General features: G+C 45.8%; 1 protein-coding gene across 5 annotated transcripts in view; it reads right to left on the reverse strand.

Annotated features, from left to right (window-relative positions):
• Positions 1–315: 315 nt before the first annotated feature.
• The window catches only part of LOC112234140 (kalirin-like), a 263,265-nt gene continuing 238,427 nt past the window's right edge, over positions 316–25,153 (reverse strand). For 3 of the 5 annotated variants that reach the window (XM_024402138.2, XM_024402139.2, XM_024402140.2), the window contains 26 exons: positions 23,182–23,453; positions 20,021–20,158; positions 19,037–19,132; positions 18,215–18,333; positions 17,836–17,902; positions 17,134–17,237; positions 16,744–16,813; positions 16,417–16,503; positions 16,211–16,303; positions 16,020–16,070; positions 15,731–15,808; positions 14,781–14,966; positions 14,361–14,532; positions 13,744–13,985; positions 13,252–13,505; positions 10,277–10,409; positions 8,601–8,660; positions 7,125–7,152; positions 6,692–6,854; positions 5,720–5,841; positions 5,389–5,520; positions 4,652–4,816; positions 4,257–4,335; positions 3,874–4,074; positions 3,021–3,159; positions 317–1,440 (listed from right to left, as the gene is read on the reverse strand). In XM_024402138.2, the coding sequence (XP_024257906.1) occupies positions 895–1,440; positions 3,021–3,159; positions 3,874–4,074; positions 4,257–4,335; positions 4,652–4,816; positions 5,389–5,520; positions 5,720–5,841; positions 6,692–6,854; positions 7,125–7,152; positions 8,601–8,660; positions 10,277–10,409; positions 13,252–13,505; positions 13,744–13,985; positions 14,361–14,532; positions 14,781–14,966; positions 15,731–15,808; positions 16,020–16,070; positions 16,211–16,303; positions 16,417–16,503; positions 16,744–16,813; positions 17,134–17,237; positions 17,836–17,902; positions 18,215–18,333; positions 19,037–19,132; positions 20,021–20,158; positions 23,182–23,453 (3,797 nt within the window). In that variant the 3' untranslated portion in view covers positions 317–894. Of the gene's footprint in view, positions 1,441–3,020; positions 3,160–3,873; positions 4,075–4,256; positions 4,336–4,651; positions 4,817–5,388; positions 5,521–5,719; positions 5,842–6,691; positions 6,855–7,124; positions 7,153–8,600; positions 8,661–10,276; positions 10,410–13,251; positions 13,506–13,743; positions 13,986–14,360; positions 14,533–14,780; positions 14,967–15,730; positions 15,809–16,019; positions 16,071–16,210; positions 16,304–16,416; positions 16,504–16,743; positions 16,814–17,133; positions 17,238–17,835; positions 17,903–18,214; positions 18,334–19,036; positions 19,133–20,020; positions 20,159–23,181; positions 23,454–25,153 lie in introns of all 5 variants that reach the window. The other 2 variants (XM_024402136.2, XM_024402137.2) reach the window with 2 other exon arrangements.

A 25,153-nucleotide genomic window follows, 5' to 3' on the forward strand; every position in this document is an offset into this window, starting at 1 on the left:
TGTTTTTCAACAGGACAATGACCCAAAACACACGTCCAGGTTGTGTAAGGGCTATTTGACCAAGGAGAGTGATGGAGTGCTGCATCAGATGACCTGGCCTCCACAATCCCCCGACCTCAACCCAATTGAGATGGTTTTGGACGAGTTGGACTGCAGAGTGAAGGTAAAGCAGCCAACAACTCCTCAGCATATGTGGGAACTTCTTCAAGACTGTTGGAAAAGCATTCCTCATGAAGCTGGTTGAGAGATTGCCAAGAGTGTGCAAAGCTGTCATCAAGGCAAAGGGTGGCTACTTTTTAGATTCTTCAATCTATTTTGATTTGTTAAACACTTTTTTTGGTTACTACATGATTTCATAGTTTTGATGTCTTCACTATTATTCTACAATGTAGAAAATAGTAAAAAATAAATAACTTTAACTGGTACTGCTCTGCGCCCCCCTGCCGACCCCACAGTTTGGGAACCACTGCTCCAAGCGACCAATGCTGAATATTTCTTCACATACAATAGCACTTACTCAAGTGTTAACCACGTTCTACAATAAATTACACTCAACAGTTATACTACCTCTCATAGATCTTTCTCTGATAGTTATAATTTCCAAGGATGATATTTAGAAATGTTGGCATTTACAATAGATGGACACAACAAGAGTAATATGGCGTCTATGGCTTCACACTACAGCTCTGAAACATCTCAATCAATCAAATGTCAATGTCTTGGCTACTGGCATTTTGAACACAGACATGATATCCACATAACATGTTTGTTGACAAGTTATTTTCCCCTATTCAGAGTTACATTTTCATGGGGAACCATGTATCAATGGCAGAGTCCTGTAGTACTGCTGACAGTGTGTTTTCATTCCACCTGTGTGTTGTATCCATAGGGTGTTTATAGGGTGTGTCCCATGCTACTGGTCACCAGTCCCTTGATGTTGGTGACGGGGCGCACATCGTGCAGCTGCCGCCGTCTGTCAATGAAGGAGGCCAGGCGACCAGTGTCCAGTGGGTTCTTGGAGTAGTCTCCACTGTGGGCGCCCACCCAGGGATGCTGGAGACAGGTGGTGGCACTGGGCCTCTTCCTGGGGTCCTGCTGCAGGGTAGATTTGATGAAGTCCCGGGCCGCCTGACTCACTCCCTGGAAGTAGTCCTCGGGGAAGCAGAAGTCCAGCTTGCAGATGTTGACACACGTTTCCTCTAGGCTCTCGTCCAGGAAGGGCGAGACGCCGCTCAGCATGACGTAGGCCAGGACACCGGCGCTCCACACGTCCGTGCTCAGCGACACCGGGGTGCCCTGGATCAGCTCCGGAGCAGCAAACTCTGGGTTTCCCAGGAGCAGGTGGACATAACGGTGGCCAGACACCTGGACCGCATCTCCAAAGTCTATGAGCTTGATGCAGGGAACAGGCACGTGGAGATCCACCAGGAGGTTCTCAGGCTAAGGACACAGAAGAGAAGAACACATTTGAAAATGGATTTGACCAAGATCAGGGACATTTTGCTGAAAGTTTGTCAGATGTTTTCGGACCTTAAAAGTTAACTAATTTCCTTTCATTTGAGGTGGAGGCATACAAATCAAATTGTATTTGTCACATAATTAGCTGATGTTGTTGCAGGTGTAGCGAAATGCTTTTGAGATATCTTCATAATATTGAGTTGCACCCCCTTTTGCTTTCAGAACAGGCTCAATTCGTTGGGCCATGGACTACAAGGTGTCGAAAGCCTTCCACAGGGATACTGGCCCATGTTGGGCTCCCGAGTGGCGCAGCGGTCTAAGGCACTGCATCTCAGTGCTAGAGGCGTCACTACAGACCCTGGTTTGATTCCAGGCTGTATCACAACCGTCCGTGATTGGGAGTCCCACAGGGCGTCTTACAATTGGCCCAGTGTCGTCCGGGATAGGGTTTGGCCGGGGTAGGCTGTCATTGTAGATAAGAATTTGTTCTTAACTGACTTGCCTAGTTAAATAAAGGTTCAATAAAATGACTCAAGGCCTCCCGGGTGGCGCAGTGGTTAAGGGCGCTGTACTGCAGCGCCAGTTGTGCCACCAGAGACTCTGGGTTTGCGCCCAGGCTCTGTCGTAACCGGGAGGTCCGTGGGGCGACGCACAATTGGCATAGCGTCGTCCGGGTTAGGGAGGGCTTGGCCGGTAGGGATATCCTTGTCTCATCGCGCACCAGCGAATCTGTGGCGCGCCGGGCGCAGTGCACGCTAACCAAGGTTGCCAGGTTCACAGTGTTTCCTCCAACACATTGGTGCGGCTGGCTTCCGGGTTGGATGCGCGCTGTGTTAAGAAGCAGTGCGGCTTGGTTGGGTTGTGTATCGGAGGACGCATGACTTTCAACCTTCGTCTCTCCCGAGCTCGTACAGGAGTTGTAGCGATGAGACAAGATAGTAGCTACTAACAATTGGATACCACGAAATTGCGGAGAAAAAGGGGGGTAAAAAATAAAAAATAAATAAAAAAATGACTCCGAGGCTTCCCACAGTTGTGTCAAGTTGACTAGATGTCCTTTGTGTGGTGGACGATTCTTGATACACATGGGAAACTGTTGCGCGTGAAAAACCCAGCAGCGTTACAGTTATTGACACACTCAAACCGGTGCACCTGGCACTTACTACCATACCCCATTCAAAGGCACTTCAATATTTTGTCTTGCCTATTCACCCCCTGAATGGCACACATACACAATCCATGTCTCAAGGCTTAAAAATCCTTCATCTACACTGATTGAAGTGGATTTAACAGGTGACATCAATAACGAATCAAAGCTTTCACCTAGATTCACCTGGTCAATCTGTGTCATGGGAAGAGAAGGTGTTCCTAATTCTTTGTCCACTCAATGTATAGTTAGATCTACTCAACCGGTTACGTGGGACATGGTTTCATCTTGACGTGAGACCACTTTCGAGGTCTGAAAACATCTCTCAAACTTTGAAAGTGTAATGCCACTTTAATGGCATTGTATTTGCACCGTATGTCCTTAGCAGTGGTGCGGATGTGTACTTTGTGCTCACCTTTAAGTCTAGATGTACCACTCTGCAGGTGTGGAGGTGCTGCAATGCCTCTAAGGTGTCCTTCACAAAGAAGGCCACCTTCTCCTCCATCAGCTCATCATGGGCCACCAGGTAGTCCAGCAGCCTCCCGCCCTCCAGCCTGGAAACAACACGAGACAAACATTCATTCAGACCACACTCTAAGACACTATGTGTCCGTCCCAAACGGCACCCTATTCCCTATATAATGCACTACTTTGAACATGGCCCAAAGGTCCCTGGTCAAAATTAGTGCACTATGGGAATAAGGTGCCATTTGGGAAGCAGACACTGTTCACTAACAAAGCCGTGGGTGGAGTTTGTAAAGAATATAATCCCTAGCATTGGGCCAACTCTATGATTGTCATGCCATAAGCAACACAGAGAGGAGTTGACAAAAAGCAAAAACAATAAAATAATACATCACACTTTTCTCAATTAATCTTTTCGTGATTCCTCACATCCTCTCTCCTCACCTCTTTCCAAATCGTATTGGAGGAGAAGGTCAAAGGTCCCTCCACCCAGACCTTGTTCTCGGGGCGGCAGGGTAGCCTAGTGGTTAGAGTGTTGGACTAGTAACTGGAAGGTTGCAAGTTCAAACCCCTGAGCTGACAAGGTAGAAATCTGTCGTTCTGCCCCTGAACAGGCAGTTAACCCACTGTTCCTAGGCCGTTATTGAAAATAAGAATTTTTTCTTAACTGACTTGCCTAGTAAAATAAATAAAATTTTAAAATTTTAAAAATGCATTTTGAGAAGGAGGAGAGAGGATTTACGAGGAATCGAGGAAAAGACTAATTGAGAGTCAGCCCAAGGCCACAGCAGAAAGATCCTTACAGCTCGAAGACCAGCATGAGGGAGGTGGGGGACTCGTAGGTGTCGGTCAGAGCCACCAGCTGAGGATGCTGGACGTGGCACAAGATGTCCGCCTCGTGGGCTACCTGCTCCTTCTTCTGCATCTTCTTAGTGACGTACTTCACAGCCACCTCCTTCTTACTGGCCTTGTTCAGACACTTTCTCACTACAGAGAATCGGCCCCTGGAGAAAGGAGAGGAGTAGGAGAGTAGTTGTAACGCATGTCATTGCTGTACCTATACAATGGCTGCAGTTAGCCTCGATGAGAATTTGTATGACGTGTGTGAAAAATCCCAATACAATACTTTGATTTTAAACCGTTTATGGTTAGCTACTTTAAAAGCGTGTAGGGGTGTGCAATTTACCGTCCGATCTCACAAATTTCTGTGAAAGACGATTCAAAGTTGCCTTTCCACTGAATGCCCGTTCCATCATATGTGGAAGCTTAGAATAGAAAGAAAACAAATGGAATATTTTATTCGTCAATATTTATATCGTAGCTACATGCACACAGTAACATTTCCTTGAGGACCTCCCAAAATAAAAGCAAATGGTAAAAACAAAAGTGAAATGCCAATCGTAAGAATCCGCTTCCAAAATGGCACCCTATTTCCTTCACCGTGCCCTACTTTTGACCATAGGCCTCTGATCAAAATCTGTGCACTATATAGGGAATAGGGTGCCATTCGAGATGCATCCGGTCTAGGTATAGCGTTAGTCCCTCCCTGCTTGTAGTGTCAAGATGGAGAGTTTGACTCACTCCCACTGGGCAGGGTCACCATGTTTGAGGGCTCGCTTGGCGGACTGACACCCCAGGGGTTACTGGCACTGACCCGGAACTGGTAGTGCCCCCCAGGAATGAGATCTTCAATTTTCACACACACATCTACTGTGGAGACCACCGACTGCTGCCACACCAGGGAGTCTGCAGAGAAGAGGATGAGAGGTTAGGTCATAGTTCAAAGATTACAGGTGACTGTCTTTAGCTTATGATTTGGAAAGAGGAAGAGAGGTGTAAGGTGAAATTGCTCCTAGATGTTGATCTTGGTTCAGTTTTCCTCACTAATGGTTAAAGATACACTATGCAAAAATCGCTGAATTCTGGTTAAAAAAATTCTAGTTCACCTAATTTCAAGGAAATATAGTGTAGAGAATCATTGTACTATCTAAACTGCTGTGAAATATCTGTTCCATATCCCAAAATATTGTATGTTCAGCTGTTTGAAGCTGGTGTACACATCCCAAAGTAAAAGACGCAACAACAAAACATGAGAACGGCAAGCATAGAAAGTGCACATAGAACAGATCTACCACTTCTTAGACTTGCTTTCAATGAGAATGACAGATCTATAACACACATTTCTATGCGAATTTGGTCAGCCCGCCCCAAAAGTTACGTATTGCAGCTTTAAGGTTAATATTTGGGGAGGCTGATCCTAGATCTGTACCTAGGGGAAACTTCACCCCAGAACCAGAAGAGAGATGGGTCTACTGCACCTTCCTGCCTGTACTCCACTGTGTAGCTAGACACAGCACAGTTAGCTGAGCTGGCTGGGGGGAGCCAGTGGACGATCACTGCATTGCTACTGGCCTCCTGGGCCACTGGCCTCGCAGGTGCTGCTGGAATACCTGAAAACAGACATGAGCCCAACATCAGTCTCAATAGCCATGGAGGGCTAGCCTTGTGAAAGGAGCCTGATCTCACGGTAGCTCGCATTCTGAAGTGAAACGGGAGTGCAGTGGTCAGTCTGCTTGACCAAGCTGACGAAGAGCAAATCGAAACTCCACCCGCATCCCTCCTTCCACGATTCATATCCCCTGTTCTCACCTTGTACTTTGATGGAGGCAGAGGAGGAGGCGGTGCCATGGTCGTTGACGGCCACACAGGTGTAGATGCCGGTGTCCTGGGGCATCAGGTTACAGATCTTGAGCAGAATGTCGCCCGTATCCCTGGAGACAAGGACAGAGAACAAGCGAGCAGGTGTAATTGGTTTGCCGAGAATAGAACATGACCTTTCTCGCCCGAAACGAAATAAGCCACATTGGTATCTGCTTTTGCTGATCGCACATTTTACTGAGCTCCATCTAAACTTCATGTTATTCCTCCAGCAACATGTGTTTAGTCTACCTAGGGATGCGTCACAAATGGCAGCCTATTTCTGACACACTGTATATAGTGCACTACTTTTGACCAGAGCCCTAGAGTTCACTACTGGTCAAAAGTAGTGGACTCTTTCGGGAATGGAACCATTTGGGACGCAGGCAATGGATTTACCATGGGATTAGGCCACAGACAATACCTTTAAGCAATTATGTCAGACAATGGATTTACCATGGGATTAGGCCACAGACAATACCTTTAAGCAATTATGTCAGACAATGGATTTACCATGGGATTAGGCCACAGACAATACCTTTAAGCAATTATGTCAGACAATGTTTAAGTCATCCAATAGGAAGATAATACTGTCTTTGGAGATGTCTAACTGTCCTGCCAGAGACAGTTCTTTAAATCTCACTTCCTGCTCTCACTAGGTTTGAGGAATTTGGGTATGCGCTTCCATTTCTTAGTCAGAATCAGAGGTTGGATGCCGCCGGGTGGGGGAAGACGTCAGAGGACAGGCTTATAGTACTGGCTGGAATGGAATAAATGAAACCGTTCCATTTCTCCTATTCCCGCCATTACTATCAGTCTGTCCTCTGACGTCTTCCTCCGTGGATCCCCACTGGCGGCATCCGACCTCTGATTTTCTTGTGATCATCAAGACCATATTTGAACTAGAAACCATAGTTCCTCTACCTAATGTTTATGGTGAACCTGCTGTTGTTGACAAGCGGGCTCTGATCGGGTCCTTTCAGAGTGATGTTGGGTTTGGGACGTCCACACACTTTGCAGCACAGGACCACCGTCTCCCCGAATGCACATGTCACATCCGCTAGTGAGACCAGGAACTCTGGAGCCACTATATATACACATTAACCACACAGCAGTGTCAGCTAACCACACCACATGATTCTAATCAGCAAGTATATACGCTACGTCCTAAACGGCACCCTACACAGTGCACTACTTTTGACACGGGCCCATAGGGCTCAGGTCAAAAGTGGTGCACTATTTAGGGATTAGGGTGCCATATGAGACGCAGGCGTGACATATCAGTAATTAAATGATTCTTGATTTCACGCTTCAGCATTTAAAATGTAAGCGTTTATGTTCTGATAGTTCATCTTACCTTCTTGTATAAAATTGGGATTCATTATCTGCAAAGATAAGGCATGGCTGTTAGGCAATGTGAATGAACTATACTGTTGAAGTTTGAATTATGAACTGTTTTGCTATTTCAAAATTGAAACGTAACAGTCAATACAAACATACATACCTCAGAGTTCTGTGTCACTATTTTGTGTACTACCATTTACAAATTAGTTGCAATGTAGGAGTACTATACTAGGGCATCGTACCCCACATATTTGTGGCATTTAGGCATTTAGGGTGTCTTTAAAAGATCTTCTGAACCCATTTGAACAAAATGAAAACAAGGCGCGCAATCACCAGGGGATCCCCCCCAAAAAATGAAGAGAGGTCAGGAGTAACATGCTTAAGGGGGTTTGTGTGAGAGGCTTCGTCACATTCACAAACCTAACCATCCCTGGGAGAGATGTAGTATTTCAGCGCAGGAACACTAGGCTGCAGTAATGGTCCATGGAAACCACACGGCTTCCATGGACTCTTCCCCAGAAGAGAAAAAGTGGCACATAGAGCAGCTAGCTAAACTAGCCAAGGAATAGAGGGATGAAGTGTATTGTTTTGCAATCAAAAAAAGCGTGGACATCTTTACCACAAGCCTGTTGAGGTCAAGTCTGTCAAAGCTAACAGGAGGGTGCTTTTCAATGACAACGACCAGGAATTGGAACTGAGGAACTACAGCAATTGAATTTATATTAATACATGGCATTTAGGAGACACTTTCATCCAACGTGACTTACAGTAGTGCGTGCATACAATTTCATATGGGTGGCCCCTGCATGAATCGAACCCACAATCCTAGCGTTGCAAGCGCCATGCTCTACCAACCCGAGCCACACAGGACCGAGCAAGCTTTGAGAGGGAGGGCAAGCTTGTTTAGTTTACTATGATCCCCATTAGCTGTTGCACATGCAGCAGCTACTCCTTCCTGGGGTCAACAGGCTATACAGGAGTTACAATGACGCATGTGAGCACAATACATATTTTCAAACAAAAATAGGTATTTTTAACATCTTTTGCTCATGTGTTCCAGGTGCTTACCTGGTGTATTAATACTGTGCACCAATCAGTGGCAAATGCATTTACAAACTCCGCCCATGGCCTCTCTGAGGCCGACACCAGACAATCCTATCAAACAAGAAGCAGGAACAAAAATATCCCTGTTGGTTCTCGCTGAGGATGAAACCATACTCAAAATGGCAACTGGTCCACCCACTGCAGACCCATTGAGTTGAACGGGGGAAGCCTGTTCTAGTGAATCTATTTCTGTGGAGAAAAAAAAAAAGCAAAAAAAAAGCTAGTGCAGCTAACGGAACATGTGGAACCTGGTCGTTTTGTAGAAAGCTCCCGACCACAGTGAAAAACCCCTATGATGCTGTGTGTCGTTTCCTCTTGCTTAGACGTAGCTACGGAAACTCAACTGGGCAGCATGCATGCATGACAGATCGGCGTGTGCTTCTACCTCCATGCTAGTTTTGGGGAGTTCATCATCGCAATCTGACTCCTCTGAGCTGTTTGACTCCTGAAGTGTGGGATAAGAGAAAGCAAAATTAGAGCTGTTACAAAAGGCCCTGGTGGTCCCCAAGCTGGAGGCGCGGTCAGGATTCTAATGTGTGTATGGGTTGTTGACATAGGATTTGTGCTTACTAGTAAGTGTGGTGGTAAAGACAGAGAATCTGTCTCGGGTGCCTGAATTCCAAATACTCCCCGAGCACAGTAGATCTGAAAGGATTGGATAGATACGCCTACAATGTAAAGAAATCATTGTTCTATCTAGGAGGCTGAAGGATCCAATCCAGAATATTGTATGTGGGGAGGGCTTGGATGTAAGAAAAATACACACACAAAAAAAAAGAGGGAATCTGTAAAGAAGAGTTGCTTGGGAACCACTGAGCCGGAGGTAATGATGCATAAATATGGACATATTGTATGAGCTCTGAATGAACCAATTATGCAAAAACAAAATCATACAAATTATAGTGCTGACACCTGAAACGATGCAATCGAACACAACATGATTGATGACACACAAATAGCAGTCAGTGACATTTCATTATATGGGCATGTTTCATTTTAAGTTTCTATTTCATGTACGGGGGGGGGGTGTAACGGCAGTGGCATAAATAGTCAAACAGTGGCGAGGACGAAACCTGCAGGCAAACTTAAAGTGAAATGTATCCAATGGACATCATTGACAAGTTAAAAACAATCTACTCTTTAACATGCTTCAAATGAAAGATGTAATTGACAAATTAAAAACCAATCTACTCTTTAACATGCTTCAAATGAAAGATGTAATTGACAAATTAAAAACCAATCTACTCTTTAACATGCTTCAAATGAAAGATGGATTAGCAGACTCAGCATCGTATGGACTTGATGGGGGGGTTTATTTTAAAATGCACTGCTAGTATATATTGATACAGAAATGTAATGTAGTGTGAGATCCAGTTTCAGTATGTTTTCACTGAAACACAACACCTTATGGTTTTTTTGTGTAGTTAATACCTGCATGCTAAACCCATGAATGAGGGCTTGTTTTTCGTTTAGGTCATAGCTCAATGGGCTCCAGGACATATGTTGTCAAAATGGTGGTTTCACACTGTTATGTCAATAAAGTCATACATTTTTACGAAAACTAAAGTTATCTTAAAGGTGGACTCAGCGATACGATGTAGATGCAGAAAGTAAACAGCATAGTGGGTCAATTTCCGCAATAACTAAGAGCGTTGAAGTGAGAGGCTCAACTTCTCCGCCGTTTTGATCTGGTGGCTCCCACACTGTAAGAGTGCGAAGCGAACCCGTGCGCGAGCAGATACTGGGTGTGACTGTGTGAGAGCGAAGTCGGACATCTCGCTCATCTCAATATCTGCGGTACTGCTCGTGGCAACGTGATTTCGCTGAGTCTACCTTTTAACCAAAAGCAAAATTGCCACAGACAGAGAAGTCACTTGAGTCATTAGTGTCATGCATAAGGGGACGTCAAACCAAAGTGAGAGCAGACAGTGTAGTTAGAGATGGATTATCATAGTGTTTCAGTGTCGGAGATTATTAACGTCACGAGTCACAACACACAGGCGAGGGAGTGGCAGCCGAGGACACAGAACACCCATCTCCGTAGACAGCCCGCTTACTCACTTTGACAGTGACCTTGGTGCTGAGAATCTCCTTGGGCTTACGGAGTCCATTCTCAACCTTTGCATCCCCCTTGCCACTGCTACCCTTCTCCGCTCGCTTTCTGGAGCGCAGGGTATTCCATGAAAGAGATTTCCTGTTGTGCCAAGAAATGTACCAGTCAAATCCAGGCTTACACACACACACACACACTGAGGGCAGAGGTGCAGGGAGGATTGAGTGGGGCTAGCCAACTTGATTGAAATCAACTCAAAAAGACTGGGAGAAAAAGAGGCGAGAGAAAGAAAGACAAAACGTATCTCATTTGAAACAGAATTTTCAACTAGAGAAACAAACGTTAATGTTTATGTCATGGTACATTAGCAATTCAGACCCACAAAGTGGCGAAGAAAGCTCCTCCATACGCTACCACACCGTGATTCTCTTACACCGTAGTGGACAGACGATTTGTGTCAACGCAGCCTAGCGTGTTGGGCATAAGAGGTCTTTGCCAACCATTCCGTGGCTCTACTTTGTCATGAGACTTTCAATGGCGCCGCTGTGTACACAACAAACCTTTTGTCGAGGACCGGTGTGGTTAGTAGAAAAATTCAAACAAGCAGTCTCCTACATCAGACAACGTCAACGAAAAGGGGTACAAAGAAACAAACAAAATCAGATAAAAAGTGCATACACCAGTGTGCTTTTGAAGTACTCCTAACCTCATCACTCTTGTGTGAGAAAATAGATCTCAGAAGTGGGTGTTTGTGAACGTATTTATACAACACCAGGACATTTCCACGAGAAGAATGATCCCTTTAATGAAGCCCACGGTTTAGAAAATGGTCCATCATTGGGAGGAAATGGATGGTAAAAAGCCACAAATGAAACTTTATTTTATTTTTACAAATTGAAATCAACATGATAAAAAATAACAGGTTGAACTGATCTCACTGTTATTTTATGCTCAATGTGAGATAAGAATGGAGTCTAGGTCTCCCGCCGTAAGAGCAAATGGTCAGCGGAGAAACATGCGGTTTGACTGCGGGGTAGTGATGCGCGGTTGACTCATAACCTGGTTTAGGACTTTTGGGGACGGGGAGAAAACAAAAATCACATCGATCCACGGATGCAAAAAAGGACAATGTCGGAGTTGAATTCAATAAGAGAAAAGCTGCTAAACGGAGAGTTGAAAATAAAGAGAAGGGAGGGCCAGAAAAGTAATGTTTGGGAGAGATTTGGTGACGTGGTAAAAGTGGATGATAGCAGTTCCGACATGTGTGACGATTGTGAGGCGCTGTACAAATTCGACAGTCACAAGACGGAGTTCAAATAGGCCTCTGGCACGTCAAGGGAACTGGACACTGACTGTAGGTCTATAACCTCTCGCATAATATTAACTCCTGCAGAATTAAGAATTTCTTACAGTAAAATCATATACCAAATGTAGGCAACAATTTTGACTCGGGAACAGGAGTAGAGAAATATGATTTATTTCTTTCAGAATTTTGAGAGAATGTGAATGTGCAGTGAGATACAGTGTGTAGAGATGCTATCTTTAGTATTTCAAACACATAAAATATGCATCCGAGCCAAACCGAAAACGTATCAGAAACATGTTGGGTCGTTTTCATAGCTTTCTATTTCCTTACAAGCGTTCATACCGATGTCATTTGGACATTTTGCACAGAAATCTTTCCAATTTGTTTTTGTTATTGAGTTCTCTCCCCGATAAGCAGACGACAGAAAACTTTACCGACGTCAACAAGATTGAAGCATTCATTTTATCGATTTATTACATTCTGGTGAGAAAGTTTACTTAGTCTTCTAGGGCAACATATAATGACAAAAGAGAAGCTGCATGTATCTAATTATAGACAAGTTGACTAATAAACAGCCTATCAAAATGTCAGAAATTATAAGCAGAAACATATCTAAATCAGCATAGGAAGTAGGGGTGCTGAAAAATCGGAATAAAAAAAAACAATAATAATGAAAATAAATTGCAAATTTCTATTTTTAACAAAAGTAGTGCACTGGGCCTGCACTAGTTCTATATTAGCGGGCTAGGGTCAATTGCGGGCCTCAGATTTTCACTTTATCACATATAGTTGGGCAGTTGCTGATGGGTTATTAGCAATTGCGGGCTGGGAAAACAAACAGCTGATCCGGACAGCACTAGTGCAGTGTCATAGTATTTACCAATATTAACAATGTAACTGATCTTCTAACGCAAAACAAGTTCAACTTATGTTGCCTTGCAAACTACTCATGTCAAAATTGTATTTTACATATTTAAAATACATTTAAAATGATTAGTCAGACTACAAGTACAATGATGAACATTGTGACTATAATTATATTGCACAACCTGACTTCATTAATATGGATTCTCTTAAATAGTGCAAAATACATTATACAGGAATGTACTGGAGAGAGCGCATCAGTAAACAAAACAAATTAACTTTTTTACAGTAAACTGCCAACATATCTGATAATATTAAACAAATAAAATATGAAGAAAAAAAAATTAACACAAAAATAACAAAAACCACAATCTGTACAAATTGCCATAGACAATAACAAACCTTCTCCACTTGGAGAAATAGGCCCCAGTCCATCAAAAGGCCTTTCTTTTTTTCAAAATATGTAAAGTAATAAAACGTGTGTTAGAAACAGAAATCAAAGCCCAGACCAGTCAGTTCCACATTGATGTAAGATTTTCTCGGTGCGTCTTCTCTACATGAAGCCATGATTCTCTAAAGTCCTTTTACTCTTTTCAGAGAATTACTCATTTAGCCTTTACATATATTAACAAAAAAAAATAAGGAGAAAAAAATGACCCCTGTTGTCGTCCAACAGTTCCGAGTTAGTTCCCATAATGGGGGTTGGCGGTGTGTGTGTGTGTGTGTGTGGGGGGGATTGGAGCAGATTCAACTTTCACCTCATCCAATAAGAGCAGCTCTGTGGGGGTGGGGGCGAGGCTAAGGGACACTTACTTGATGCTTGCGTCAGCAGTACTGTCTTTGAGCATTTTAGTGAGGGGGCCCAGGATGTGGCCTGGGACCCAGCCCTCGGCCGCAGGGGACTGGCTGTTGGCGGGCCGGTACACTAGGTACATGTTCTGCTGGTTGGTGGCCATGATCTGCACCATCTCGCCCTGGATCACACAGATCTCATTCTCCTTCAGTGCACTGTAGTCCTGGGTCACCATCATGGTGGAGGACATGCCGTTACATCCAATGCCGTCATGCTGCTCGGGAGGGGTGGGGATGGGGTGGGAGAGGAGAGGAGAGGAAGATAGATTGTATTATGACAGGGGAAATCAACATTGATACAAACCTGTATGCACATTCAAATAACATGAGTCATTACATACATTGACTCAATTCCTTAACTTCAGTACTTCTTGTCTGCAAGTTCGAAGTAAACAAAGTTTCAACATCTCCCGTTGAAATGTAAAACTAGGGCAGACAACAGACCGGGCTCACCCTCGTGGAGTCATAGCGTTCGCTGTGTTTCATGGGGTCAAAGCAGGAGCTGCCGTTGGAGGTAGATAGTTTGAGAGGAGTTGGGGTCCTTCCCGGTCCTGCCAGGGGGGGCTTCTCTGCCCCCACAGAGGAGGAGGAGAGGGGCCTGCTGTTGGAACTGGGGGGCCGACTGCCCGACGGGTTTCTGGTGAGGGATTGGGAACAACCCTTCTCCTTGTGGTACTCAATGGGAGACTGCAGGGCTGTGGTGATAGTCCAATGTTACACACAATCAATAAACGAAAAGCCACATGTGCGTATTCTGTGTTAGACGAATGAGGACCATGATAGAGGTGAAAATAGTATAACTCTAGTGTTGAGGTTGTAGTTATGACTAAATGGGTTTTGATCTAACTATTGACAATAACGCTAGGGTTGCAAAATTCATTTCCCAGGTTTTCCAGAAATCTTAGTTAGAAGATTATTTGAATCAGGAGCGAATAAGCATGGAATCCGGAATCCTCCTACTAGGATTTCTGGAAAAACATCCGGGGATCTTGGGAAAATTACCGGAATCTTGCAACTCTAGATTTAGCTAATGAAGGTAGAGGCGTATGTCAGACAGGAAGTTCTCTCACCAGACAGGAAGTTGCTCTGGGCATCCAGGACCTGGCTGACATGTTGGACCCACACCTGCTTGATGTCCAGGTTGGCCGCCTGCAGGGTGAATCGCTCGGCCGAGCCTCGACACGACAGCACAAACTTACAAGGGTCGTTGTCCACATGCTCCTCCAAGCCCAGGTAGCTCACCTGTCACGATGAAACACAAGAACGCTAGCTCAACACTGCTCAATTCAACAACAACGCTATGTGTGTGGTCTTTTCTATGGACTCCGTACTTTATAATGTTCTAAAACCCTGCTTTCAAACCAAAATGTCTCCGGGGGCAATACATTTTAGTTGATGGATTGAATGCAACAGTAGGAAATTGCCTAAATGTTTCTGCTTGATGTCCATGATGTCCCAATAGCATTCACTGTTGTTTTGACATTACTTGCCTTGATGCTCTTCTTGAACTGGTAGCCTGGGGTGGACGAGCCCTTGCGGAGGAGCTCGCTGAAGATGACGATCTGCTCAAAGAGGAAGACCCTGCGCTCCTTGCTGCGCGACAACACGCCCGTGTCCTGTTCCGTTACAAAGAACGTCTCCTGCTGCAGCAGTTTACCCTGGCTGGTCAGCTTACCCTGGGGGACGGGGAGAGAGTGCGCGCGTGCCAAACACACACACAGGATCAGTTACGACTCAACATCTATCAACGCCGGAGAATGAAGCAGAGTCAGCCACGCCCCCTAGTCTGTCTGTCAACACTACGGCATTACCCAGTCTACCAGCCCCTTCTCTCATCACCGCGGTCATAAAGCTTACAGCAGACCATTGTACTGGATCTAAGACCAGGGTGTTACATCTCAAATGGAACCCTATTGCATATTTAGTGCACTACTTTTGACTAGGGCCTAATAGGACTGGTCAAAAGTAGTGCACTATATAGGGAATAGGATGGCCATCCAGGCCATTGGCAAACACAGTGCTTTAATCTCGCCACCGTTGCAGCAGGCTCGGCAAATCTTCGCTTAATTCAGAGGTCAGAGATTTAACGTAGTCGGAGTGTCATCAAAGTGACTTTGACTACGACCGTGTGGAAGAACAGACAGACCAAGTCATGACCTGCTGGAGTTAAATAGTCCAATAACACAGCTTCATGAGTCATTTCACATTTTTCACGAACTGAGCACGGATTGCAAACACCCCTAAAATCATAGCTGATCCCGGTACTAACTTCCTGAACATGTGTGCCATAACAAATGTAATTATACCACACCTGTTGATCTGCGGCGCTATTTGTTTCCTATTTTAATGCGCATGCTTTTATTGACTCCCTGGAAAACAGTGGTGGTTGTTACCGAGTGGAATATCCTGGCTAAATTGAATGACACTAAATGTACAGCACCTCATAGCCTTGTAGTCGGCCAAGATTCATCATGTCATTGCAGAGCTTGGGGACCTGGGACATTAAACCAACTGCCTTCTGTAAAAACACATGGAGAATGGTGTGAGCGTTGACATTGATACAGCAGTGCTGATGGACACACGAAACATCAAATAGGGTTACAAAATTCCAGGGTCTTCCTGGTCGAAAGATTCCTTTTTTTCCCCCCCCTCTGGTAAACGAGGTATTTTGGGAAAGCTACTGGAATTTTGGCAACCTATAGAAAACAATCGCAAATCGCTTCTGTTACCTCCATCTCTTGGCAATCTAGTCCTGCTTTGGAACTATACTTTAAGAAGTCCTGAAGAAAAAAAAAGAAAAGGTTGTGTGTAATCAATAGGGCATTGAGAAAAAAAACTCCATTAGTTTCAGGTAATTATATCGAAGGGCATGTCTTTCAGGGATTACTTGTACGCCAGGAATTCAGCGTTGTAGTCTTACCTTTAGAAGCAGCTGATACTTGGTAATTCTCTGAATTGGCTTTATGAGGAAGTCACTTATGCCAAGTCTTGAGCTGACCTCTTGCTGTACGCCCTAAAGTAGAATTAAATGCAATTAGCATTAGGCATATTTACAACGCAAAGACAATATTACACAAAGTTGTTCTCCGACTACTCAAGAATTCTCAAAAGTGTCGTACGGCTCACCTCGAAGAACGTGTCGTACTCGGCGACAATGAATTCAGACTTGGGCTTGTTCTGGCAGTAAACCACATACATGTGTAGTCGCCTCTCCTGTATAACAGAAAAATAATATTAGCATCTTTCCTCTCATTTATTTCTCCAGGTCAAACAGTTGAAAATGTGAAAAGGATCTTTTTCCTCTGACTTCTCTTCCACTTGTTCTGAATAATCATTTTTGACCCACATAAGTCACCTATGGTTGTTGAATGCGTCTACCTTGAAGTTCTACCGCGGCCATTGTCACGTACCGTCACACATACCGAACAACAAAAGGGGACCCCACTCACGTACATGTTTAATGAAAAGCTCAGGAAGGTGCTCGTTGTCTTCGAGACATTTCTCCAGCTCACCTACAAAAAAACTGTGGGAGGAAACATTCTCTCAGTCACTCTGATAGGGCAATGAGGCAAGCCAAAATAGTGCTAAACCACATGAGGAGTGACCTGGTTTGGTCTTCTAGACCTAATGACAACACAACCCAGTTATGGGAGGTTTCTGGATGGTCAACGTGTTAAATTCTCCCCAATATTACAAATATACACAGTGTACGTCCCAAGTGGCACCCTATTCCCTATACAGCGCACTACTGTTGACCGGGTCCCATAAGGGGTATGGGTTAAAAGTAGCGCACTACATAGGGAACCATTTTGGGACTCAGACAAGTCAGGAGACCAGACTTACTCTTTGTGCCAGTCGTAGATCTGGTGAATATTCCCGAAAACGATTTTGTCTTTTCCTTTCATATCTTCAGGGACTCCCTTATCCTCGATCGTCTTCATGAACCCCTTAAAGAGAGGAAGGGGGAAAACCCAGAGCGAATTAAGGTCATGGACTCAGATATTGATCAGCATTGTGAGACTAGCATGCAGTGGCAAAATAAAATAGGATGGATAAATATGGTTGAACTCATGGGCCGCATCCCAAATGGCACCATACTCTCTATTTAGTACACGCTATAGGGAATAGGGTGCCATTTGGTACTCAGCCCTGGATGTGAGAAAACCCCCTACGCACTTATCTCAATATGTGATCTCAACCCCATCCCGATTATCAAATGATGTTTCCTGAGGAGTTGGGTATGTAAATACAGTCACAAAATCGGGGAGCCTCTCTGTGACTTTGACAGAAATACCAAAGAACACAAGGCAAATAGGATGACAACAAGAACATAGCCCAACACTTGGGATGCGTCCATAAAAGCACACTATTCCCTATATACAGCAGTGCACTGGTCAAGCGTAGTGCACTAAATAGGGAAAGGGGTGCCATTTGGGACAAAGACTGAGAGATTTCTGATTTGTCACATTCTCCACTGCTACTAAGACATGCCTCTCTCTCTCATGCTCCTCCCCCCCGGCTAGGACGAGATTCTTGTCAACTCACCTCCACTACAATCCCCAAGTCCTTGACATAGTCCTTCTCAGTCTGCACCAGCTCATTGAGGACAAACCTGGGGAAAAGGACATGTGTGCTTAGTGACCTGAATACACACAGGAGGCAGCATTTCTCAGCAGGATGAACCACCTATAAATGCAGTACAACCTTCAAGGGAAGAATATAATAGCTTCATTGTTCCTATGAGGGAACTTGTTTTCTGAGTGGTTGAAAAAAATATATATATATAAACAGAGTAGGTTAAACAGTAGACCTGCTAGGTGTCCTTCTGAGTGTTACACATGTAACCAAACAGAGGACAGGAAGACCACATCAGAGCCATGAGTGTGTGTGCTATATGACAGAGGCTAAGCTACACGTCTCTTACATGCGTCCGCGCAGAGCTTTGGCCTTCTGATCCATTTCAGGGTTCCTGGGCAGGGCTGGGCTGGTCTGTTCCGGAGGGGTCAAAGTGGTGAAGCTGGGGTAGGCACCTGGCTCCAGATTCTAACACAGGAGAGACAGAGGATATGAAGCAAAGAAGTCACAGTCATACAGTCCACTGCTGTGACACAGGGAGAGGGAGCCGAAGGAGAAGAGATCCCCCTCCGCTTAACCAATGAGCTGCCAAAGCCAAATAAGTCTAAAACACTCTGTATTGTACTCTTTCGGGAAATGGCTCCGCGTGTACAAAGCTGAAAGAGAGTCGTAAAACCGAATCGGAGTGAATCGAAACATTGCCAAATGCAGAACATTCATAAAGGAAGCTACTGTGCAGCAGACGCTTGGAACCTTATCACATCATCGGTCACCTGACGTCATACGACTTATCTGATCTGTATGTGGCAAGACTGCCCGTGCCCCAAATGGCACCCGATTCCCAGTCCAGTGCACTATACTTTTGACACGAGCCTTATCAAAAGTAGGGCGCTAAATAGGGGATAGGGTGCCGTTTGGGACTCAAACGGTGTCCCATCCTCCACATTCAGAAAGGAAGATATTTGCCCTGCGCTTATAACATGAACATGCAGCTCCCAGTCAACGTGACGTGGTTAGTGGCGTTTCAAAAGCGGAAGTCAGAACGAGTGGATGACGTCAAGCGGACGAGAGCGTTAGTGCGTAGATTGTCACCGACTTAGTGTGCAAAGTGAGTGTGCAGAAATGGCAATTGCTCAGTGCCGTTTTGTATTTCTTCACCTTCCGAACTTACCATCTTAGTTTGGACCAACTTTTCTATTGCACTGACCAGCTCCGCAGCGCTGGGGACATCGGCAGAGCCCTGACGCGCAGCAAGCAATGCGGAGGACTGCAAGGCACAATTTAGGAGGAAGGGAAGGAGAGAGGGAGGTAGGGTGTGTTAGCAGCAGGGAGGATGAGGAAGAGGAGGAGAGCGGGAATAGAGACAGAGAGACAAAAGGTAGTTATTAGATAAGCGCTTAGTCAGGACCCAGCTACAAAAGACAAGCTTTAGTGGAGCAACGTGAGGTGCTGTTGGAATTACACACAAGCTACATCAGTTAGTAGTAGGCCCGGGCACATTTCAGTGCCAACGTGTACGTCCCAAATGACACCCTACATTGTAGGTCACTACTTTTGACCAGGGCCCATAGGGTGCCATTTGAGACAAAGAGATGGGGTGGGCTCTTGTGTAGTGAGAGAGTGAAAGTGAGAGAGTGAAAGTCAAGTGAGAGAGTGAAAGTGCAACAGTGTGTGTGTTAGTCAGTCACGTCACACACAGGGAAGCAGCTCTTCCAGCTGTAAACCAAGCCAGTACACATAATGCTTCCCATTCAGCAGACACGGATTCAGCTGCAGACACATCTGGTAGTTAGTGGCATGGTGTTGCATAGTACACATAGGCAGCAGAGGAAAGGGAAGTGGAGGGGGCTGCAGGTGGACACATCTTATGAGCCTGTGCTGAGAGACATAGCAGATTTTGGAGATCAATAAGGTCGTTAACCTGAAGGGAAGACGTCCATTAACCGGAGGGAGGGCTAAGCGAAAGCTGTGTCCCAAAATAGCCCACTATCACCCTACAGTGCCCTTTGGACTCAGGTCAAAAGTATTGCACTATGTAATGAATATGGTGCCATTTTGGACGCATCCGAGAAGTAACTCCAACAGAGTGAGCTAGTAGACTTAAAGGGTCAGAAGAGGTAATACAGTGTCATAGTGTGGGGGTGCCATGCCATACCTTCTCCTCCTGGGATGAGGGGTCCTTGATGATCTCCATGGGGGGCGGCAGGGGGGTGTGCGAGTCGTCCTCGGGCTCCTCCTCTCCTCCGCTCTGCATTCCAGAGGACTTGGACAGGGTGCGCTCCTTCCTGCACCTCTGTAGGGAGAGAAGGGTAGAGAGGGTAAAGTCTGGGTGGAGCGGGAGGGGTTAACGTGGGTCATTGTCCCGGAGTTCACCGGGGGGTGTCCTGCTCCATCACAGTGCCTCTCTTTGTCTCAACATCACACTGGGTGCCACACAGCCACCAGCCAGAAAGTCACCGGAGGCCAAATGGCACCCTATTCCCTATGTAGGGCACAACTTTTGACCAGAATTAGTGCACTACATAGGGAATAGGGTGCCGTTCTAATCACAAATCATGTGGAATACATCTGTGACCATTCCTTTAGGATTTTTATCATGGGGCTGTGCGAGGAATGAGAACAAGGAATCTACTTTTCTGTTACTGTGAAAGTATACTGTAGCGACATGACCTTTTTTTCTTGACCCCCCCTTTTCTCTCCAATTTTGTGGTATCCAATTGGTAGTTACAGTCTTGTTCCATCGCTGCAACTCCCATACGGACTCGGGAGAGGTGAAGGTCGAGAGCCATGCGTCCTCTGAAACAAGATCCTGCCAAGCCGCACTGCTTCTTGACAAACTGCTCGCTTAACCCGGAAGCCAGCCACACCAAGGGGTCGGCGGAACAAGGGGTCGCCGTGGCGCTGGCGACCGTGTCATCGTGCATACGCACTACCCGTGACAGGAGTCGCTAGAGCACGATGGGACAAGGACATCCCGGCCGGCCAAACCCTCTCCTAACCCGGACGACGCTGGGCCAATTGTGCACCGCCTGATGGGTCTACCGGTCGAGGCCGGCCGGCGACACAGCCCAGGATCGAACCCGGGTCGGTAGTGACGTCTCAAACACTGCGATGCAGTGCCTTAGACCGCTGCGCCACTCGGGAGGCAGGGCATATCTTTTTGGTTGGCATCTAAAACATCTACATGCAGCAGTTGCTAAAGTACAGCACAATATTGCTCTGCTATCCATCAACCAAATGAGAAGTAAGAAATAGACTACCTGCGCTGACAAAAATTCTCTCTACTTTTCCTCATGCACAGAGATGCTTGTAATTGCTCAAATTTGCTTGAAATTAGTTGACACTGAAATTGATTCAGAAGGATGCCAATAGTTTTTGACTTGTGATGAAACCAGAATTGCACCCTGCAGAATGATCCCTTTGTTATTGGGGATGTGTCCCAATAATGCTAAAAACAGCCCTTTTTCAGGACCCTATCTTTCAAATATAATTTGTAAAAAAACAAATAACTTCACAGATCTTCATTGTAAAGAGTTTAAACACTTCTTCCCATGCTTGTTCAATGAACCATAAACAAATAATGAACATGCACCTGTGGAACGGTCGTTAAGACACTAACAGCTTACAGACGGTAGGCAATTAAGGTCACAGTTATGAAAATGTAGGACACTAAAGAGGCCTTTCTACTGACTCTGAAAAACATCAAAAGAAAGATGCCCAGGGTCCCTGCTCATCTGCGTAAACGTGCTGCAAGGAGGCAGGAGGACTGGAGGTGTGGCCAGGGCAATAAATTGCAATGTCCGTACTGTGAGACGCCTAAGACAGCGCTACAGGGAGACAGGATGGACAGCTGATCGTCCTCGCAGTGGCAGACCACGTGTAACACCTGCACAGGATCGGTACATCTGAACATCACACCTGCGCGACAGGTGCAGGATGGCAACAACTGCCCGAGTTACACCAGGAATGCACAATCCTTCCATCAGTGCTCAGACTGTTCGCAATAGGCTGAGAGAGGCTGGTCTGTGGGCTAGTAAGCCTGTAAGGCAGGTCCTCACCAGACATCACCGGCAACAACGTCGCCTATAGGCACAAATCCACCATCGCTGGACCAGACATGACTGGCAAAAAGTGCTCTTCACTGACAAGTCGTGTTTTTGTCTCACCAGAGGTGATGGTCGGATTCACGTTTATCGTCAAAGGAATGAGCGTTACACCAAGGCGTGTACTCTGGAGCGAGATCCATTTGGAGTTGAAGGGTCCATCATGGTCTGGGGCGGTGTGTCACAGTATCATCGGACTGAGCTTGTTGTCATTGCAGGCAATATCAAATCTGTGCATTACAGGGAAGATATCCTCCTCCCTCATGTGGTACCCTTCCTGCAGGCTCTTCCTGACATGAGCACGTCTGGGACCAATTGGATCGGAGGGTGAGGGCTTAGGCCCTTCCCCCCAGAAATGTCCGGGAACTTGCAGGTGCCTTGGTGGAAGAGTGGGGTAACATCTCACAGAAAGAACTGGCAAATCTGGTGCAGTCCATGAGGAGTAGATGCACTGCAGTACTTAATGCAGCTGGTGGCCACACCAGATACTGACAGTTACTTTTGATTTTTTTGACCCCCCCCCCCTTTGTTCAGGGACACAGTATTCCATTTCTGTTAGTCACATGTTCAGTTTACGTCTCAGTTGTTAAATCTTGTTATGTTCATACAAATATTTACACATTTTAAGTTTGCTGAAAATAAACGCAGTTGACAGTGAGAGGACGTTTCTTTTTTTGCTGGGTTTACTTTTGATGAGGGCCCATAGGGGTCTGGTCAAAAGTAGTGCACTATATGGGGAATAGGGTGTAGATATGTCATAAGATAACAGCTTATACTTTAGCCTTGGGAAATTGCTCCTCTATCAATGGGATTTTTTTTTTTTTTGGGGGGGATGCTACAGATACACAATCACTGTAGTTATCAACCTTTGGTTGCATGTGAAGTAAGGTTCAAGAGAGGTTCAAAAAACTGATCTGAAGGGGAATCAGCACAATGGGAAGATCTCTTCCAAACCACTGCCTGAACTGTACTTCTAAATATGATCCATTCACTTAAAACCCTTTGTTAAACGAAGAGCATGAAAGAACCACAACTCCCCCAGATAGTGTATTCCCACAACATGTGACCTTTAAAAGGGGCAATTCGTGATTCAAAGAACTGTGATGGACATGTCCTTTAGAAACCAATTCCTGCATGTTACAGAGACACGGTGGAGAGGAGAGCGAAAGGGAGACAAGGAGACGCGGTGAAGAGGAGTCAGGACGCCCATTACCTCGTCTACGCTCCCGTCGTGCAGGGAGCTCTCAGGCGGCCCCAGGTCGATGCTCTTGCGGCCGTCCCGCTTCTTGTGCTTGCTGGGGAACTTCTTGACGCTGCTGCCGTGGCTGAGGCGACGCACAGGGCTGGTCAGCCACTTCTTGAGGGTGTTGCCTGAGCGCTTCGGTCCCGGAGAGCTGGACTGGATGGAGCTCAGGGAGGCCTGGGACTGCAGGTTGGCCACCGACTCGGTCTTCGCTCCTTCGGGCCCGCTGACCGAGTAGTTCTCTGGAAAGGGAGGAGGCAAACAGCATTTTAGACTTCCGAATGCACCCTGGCCGACATTCCGCCAGACACACACCTTTAGAGTACCTAAGTACCCAGCAGGAGCTTCAATTCAGACATTTCTCCTTGGCTCTGGCTGCGTCCCAAATGGCACCCTATTCCCTATCTAGCGCATTACTTTTAGCCAGGGCCTATAGGAAATAGGGTGCCCTTTTGAATGCGGGCCCTTTGGTACTGTACTAACTAGAGTGATGTCCCTTGTCGCCTGACATGTACTAACAAAAGCTTCTTCTTTTTTTAACCCATTACTTCCCAAAAACATATGGTGAGCAAACACGGTCGTGCGTTTATCAACATTGCTGAATGGCAGACTGCATGAACGCGGTCAACCCAGTGATCAACATTGGCCAGTGTAATACAACTACTGCTCCGGACTTTATTGTCCCCACGGGGAAGTTGTGTTGCAGTGTCATGTACACATTCAAAGTGGCGTTTAAATGCTATGTCGGAATGCAAGTCATTCGTATACCAACATTGCTCAATGTAGGATGCTACTGTACAGGAATGCAAGTCACACAGTGTGCTTTCTCAACACGTCTCCTTCTATTTCTACAAACAGGACCTGTAGGTAAATATTAAAAGCGGCTGCCCCGTCCATTGGGATCAAAAATAGCTCGATACTAAAGGAAACATTTGGCCAAGCCATTGAGATGAAAGGGGGGGGGATACATTTGTGCTGTGGGGGAGGGCCTCTGTTGACCAGGCCAGCCAGGTCAAACAACTCACAAGTCTGCAGTAAAAAGCTGACAGTGTCCATGCTGTTATCAGCAGGCTGGGGAGATATTTGCTGCTACGGTCAGCCCTATTGTGGCAAACAAAAGAGGGAGGATAGAGCAAATATCCCACTTCTCTGCTAAACATGGTATCTTTCTCTGTCTCTTTGCCATTTCTCTCTCACTCTTTCTCTCTCACTGGACTGACCTAGACTTCATTTCCCCATCTATTTGAAGCAATGTGGGGAAAGTACGACAGTGCTATCCACAATGACAGCGGATTACATGTTCGGGCCCTGTACTAGAAGAATCTCAGTCCTGCTTATCGTGCAACTCCATTTGCATAGAATGTATCCTGAAAATGGCATTAGAGGTGTTGAGTGAAGCTGTGAAATGAAGCATGAAATCCTAAGTCCTGAAATATGTTAACATAAAATGGGGAATGTATGGATTATGGAGCAACTGGAAAGCAGTTATGGGGCAGACAGTGGAATCTGTCTAATACTAATAGGTTCATTCCAAAGGGTTAACAGTTCATGAGTTCCAACAGCCTCCATTCATTCCAAAGCGGTCCTCATTGCACGGAACCCAAATGGCACCCTATTCCCTATATAGTGCACAATTCTAAGCCAGAGCCCTAGTGTAGTGCACCATAAAGAGAACAGGTTGCCATTTGGGATGCATGCATTGAGAGTAAAGTGTAGCGTGTGGGGCTGCTGACTAGCTGCCTTTTGTGCTAGATGACTCATTACAGGGAAGTGACCTTGAGGAGAATCATGTGGACCAAGCCTGTAGTTAGATATTGTAAAGTAGAACAACTCAGCAACCCAGAGCCATATCAGAGCCCCAGCCACAATCTCTCCCCGAGGAGACAGTCAATAACAGGGCAGTGAGAAAGAGGGGGGGGGGGCAGTCCTCTGTAGCTCCGTT

Source organism: Oncorhynchus tshawytscha, linkage group LG03 (assembly GCF_018296145.1).
Source record: "Oncorhynchus tshawytscha isolate Ot180627B linkage group LG03, Otsh_v2.0, whole genome shotgun sequence".
Taxonomy (NCBI): domain Eukaryota; kingdom Metazoa; phylum Chordata; class Actinopteri; order Salmoniformes; family Salmonidae; genus Oncorhynchus; species Oncorhynchus tshawytscha.